Below are 2,500 nucleotides of genomic sequence, written 5' to 3'. Positions count from 1 at the left end.
CCCTGGACGCCCCGTACCTTGGGGAACTTGCTCTCCTCGTCGATGAGGGAGATGATGTTCATGGGCTTGATGGCGATCATGTCCAGCGCGTCCTGGTTGTCGGTGAACTCGATGTGCTGCCAGTTGATGTTCTCCAGGTTGTACTCCTCCTGCTCCAGCTTGAACACGTGCCGCACAAAGAACTGCTGCAGGTTCTCGTTGGCGAAGTTGATGCACAGCTGCTCGAAGCTGCAGGGGGGCCAAGGGGCGTGAGAGGGGGAGGGGAGAAGTGGTTTTCAAACGACGGGTCGCGGTCCGTAAGTGGGTCACCCCCAAGTAGGTCATGGGAATGCCACGATAAACATTTCCCTTTTCCACTTTTGCAGAGCCATGAATTGCCTATTTTATTGCAGAAAATATTTTGTACCTCCACAGGCGGGTCACGGCATGAGAACGCAGGAGAACCCCTGCTGTGGAGATTATGTTCCATGGTGGCATACGTTGGCCCTCGCATGGTGTAAACATACCATGGGAGGTATGTTTACACCACTTGGCCTTTCGCTGACAGTCAGCGAAAGGCCAAGTGTGTGTGTGTGTGTGTGTGTGTGTGTGTGTGTGTGTGTGTGTGTGTGTGTGTGTGTGTGTGTGTGTATGTGTGTCCAGGTGTGTGTCCAGGTGTGTGTGTGTGTGTGTGTGTGTGTGTGTGTGTGTGTGTGTGTGTGTGTGTGTGTCCAGGTGTGTGTCCAGGTGTGTGTGTGTGTGTGTGTGTGTGTGTGTGTGTGTGTGTGTCCAGGTGTGTGTGTGTGTGTGTGTGTGTGTGTTTGCGTGTGTGTGTGTGTGCGTGTGTGTATGCAGGTGTGTGTGTGTGTGTGTGTGTGTGTGTGTGTGTGTGCTCACGTGCATGAGTTTCCTACCTGTTGATAGTGAAGTTCTCAAAGCCGAAGATGTCCAGCAGGCCGATGGACCGCCGCACGGCCTTGGAGGGGTTGGGGGGGGGCTTGTAGATCGCTGCGTTGATCTTCCCCACGATCCACACAAACAGACGGCCGTAGATTCCCTGCACACACACACACACACACACGCACACACGCACACACACACACACACACACACACACACACACATGAACATGCACACAGATACACACACTCAGTTTTATAAGGGTTTACTAACTATGACAATGATGAGTGGAGCTGTGTGTGAATGTGCATCAATTGTGTGCGTGCGTGCGTGCGTGTGTGTGTGTGTGTGTGCGTGCGTGTGTGTGTGTGTGTGTCACCTTGACGAAGGCGTCCCGTACGTCCAGGGCCTGCTCCATGCTGAGCGGCGTGGAGACGGTCTCTCCTCGGGTGATCAGAGTGCGGCTGGTCAGACAGTTCATCAGGTCCTTCCCGTCCACCTGCACACACACGCACAGACACACACACGCACAGACACACACAGACACAGACACACACACACACACACACACACACACGAATGACTAATAGTTACAGTTCTCCTGTTAGCCTCCAGATGGCACTGCCCTCTTATATTTCCATCCACCACAAGAAGTCACTGGCCTGCTCTAACTCATGAGACGAAATGAGAGGCTATAGATGAAAAAGACAAGCATGTGTAGATCAGTTAATAAATCAACTGCTATAATAATACAAATGGTAAAAAAAAATACAACGGTTGAAAGCGAATACAGGAACTGTTAGCGTTAATAAGTGATGGGGAGCTGGTCCTCAGTGTGGGACGGTAACGGAAGGCTTTGGCGGCTTGAGGGAGAGAGACTCCCTTGTGAGTCACTTACGGTAGGAGCCACTTAAGGGATGATGGTGGTGGAATTGCCTGAGGATCCCCTTACAGCCTCACATCACACATCTGGCATGCGAGCACACGCTTTAGACAGCCTTCCTCTGTCGTGTGCGCGCGCGTGTGTGTGTGTGTGTGTGTGTGTGTACCGTGTTTCATTGGTATGAGTGAACTACATTCATGTTTATGGGGACTCATCTCGGCTCCAGCAGCCCTCCTATGATTTGTGAGACTAATGGAGTGAGAGGGGTCGAATACACACTTTGGAGGACTGGGTATTATGTGCTAAATTGCATATACACGTATGTGTGTGCAGGTTATGTATACCAAAAATGGGGGATAGCATCTGTGTGTGTGTGTGTGTGTGTGTGTGTGTGTGTGTGTGTGTGTGTGTGTGTGTGTGTGTGTGTGTGTGTGTGTGTGTGTGTGTGTGGTTGTGTACCTCCAGCAGTGTGGAGGCGGTAGTGAGGTGTGGGCTGCGGACCACCTCACAGGCATCCAGGTTGTCATAGGTACGAGCTAGGGGTCAAAGGTCAAGAGTTCAAAGTGGCAAATTGTTGATAGATGAAGTTTTCTGTTTGATTTATAATTAGTATTTACTTATTTAATAACATACTTACAAGTAGCATTATTATAAAAAAGATAATATGTTTGTTTATATAATGTATAATGTCACTATTATAAAAATGATATAAAACACGTGCTCTCTAGAGCCGTTTGT

At 49.7% G+C, this 2,500-nt stretch overlaps 1 protein-coding gene across 1 annotated transcript in view; it reads right to left on the bottom strand.

Moving 5' to 3' along the window:
- myo7aa (myosin VIIAa) overlaps window positions 1-2,500 on the bottom strand; it is a gene marked incomplete at its 5' end in the record, with an annotated part of 33,972 nt that overhangs the window by 23,956 nt on the left and 7,516 nt on the right. Inside the window, 4 exon segments of the mRNA XM_084467274.1 lie at window positions 18-228; window positions 894-1,036; window positions 1,259-1,378; window positions 2,222-2,298. Of these exon segments, the coding sequence (XP_084323400.1) occupies window positions 18-228; window positions 894-1,036; window positions 1,259-1,378; window positions 2,222-2,298 (551 nt within the window).

Source organism: Micromesistius poutassou (genome assembly GCF_964030765.1).
Source record: "Micromesistius poutassou genome assembly, chromosome: 4".
NCBI lineage: Eukaryota > Metazoa > Chordata > Actinopteri > Gadiformes > Gadidae > Micromesistius > Micromesistius poutassou.
The sequence above is the reverse complement of the archived record's forward strand: the minus strand, read 5'-3'. Positions and strand labels throughout refer to the sequence as shown.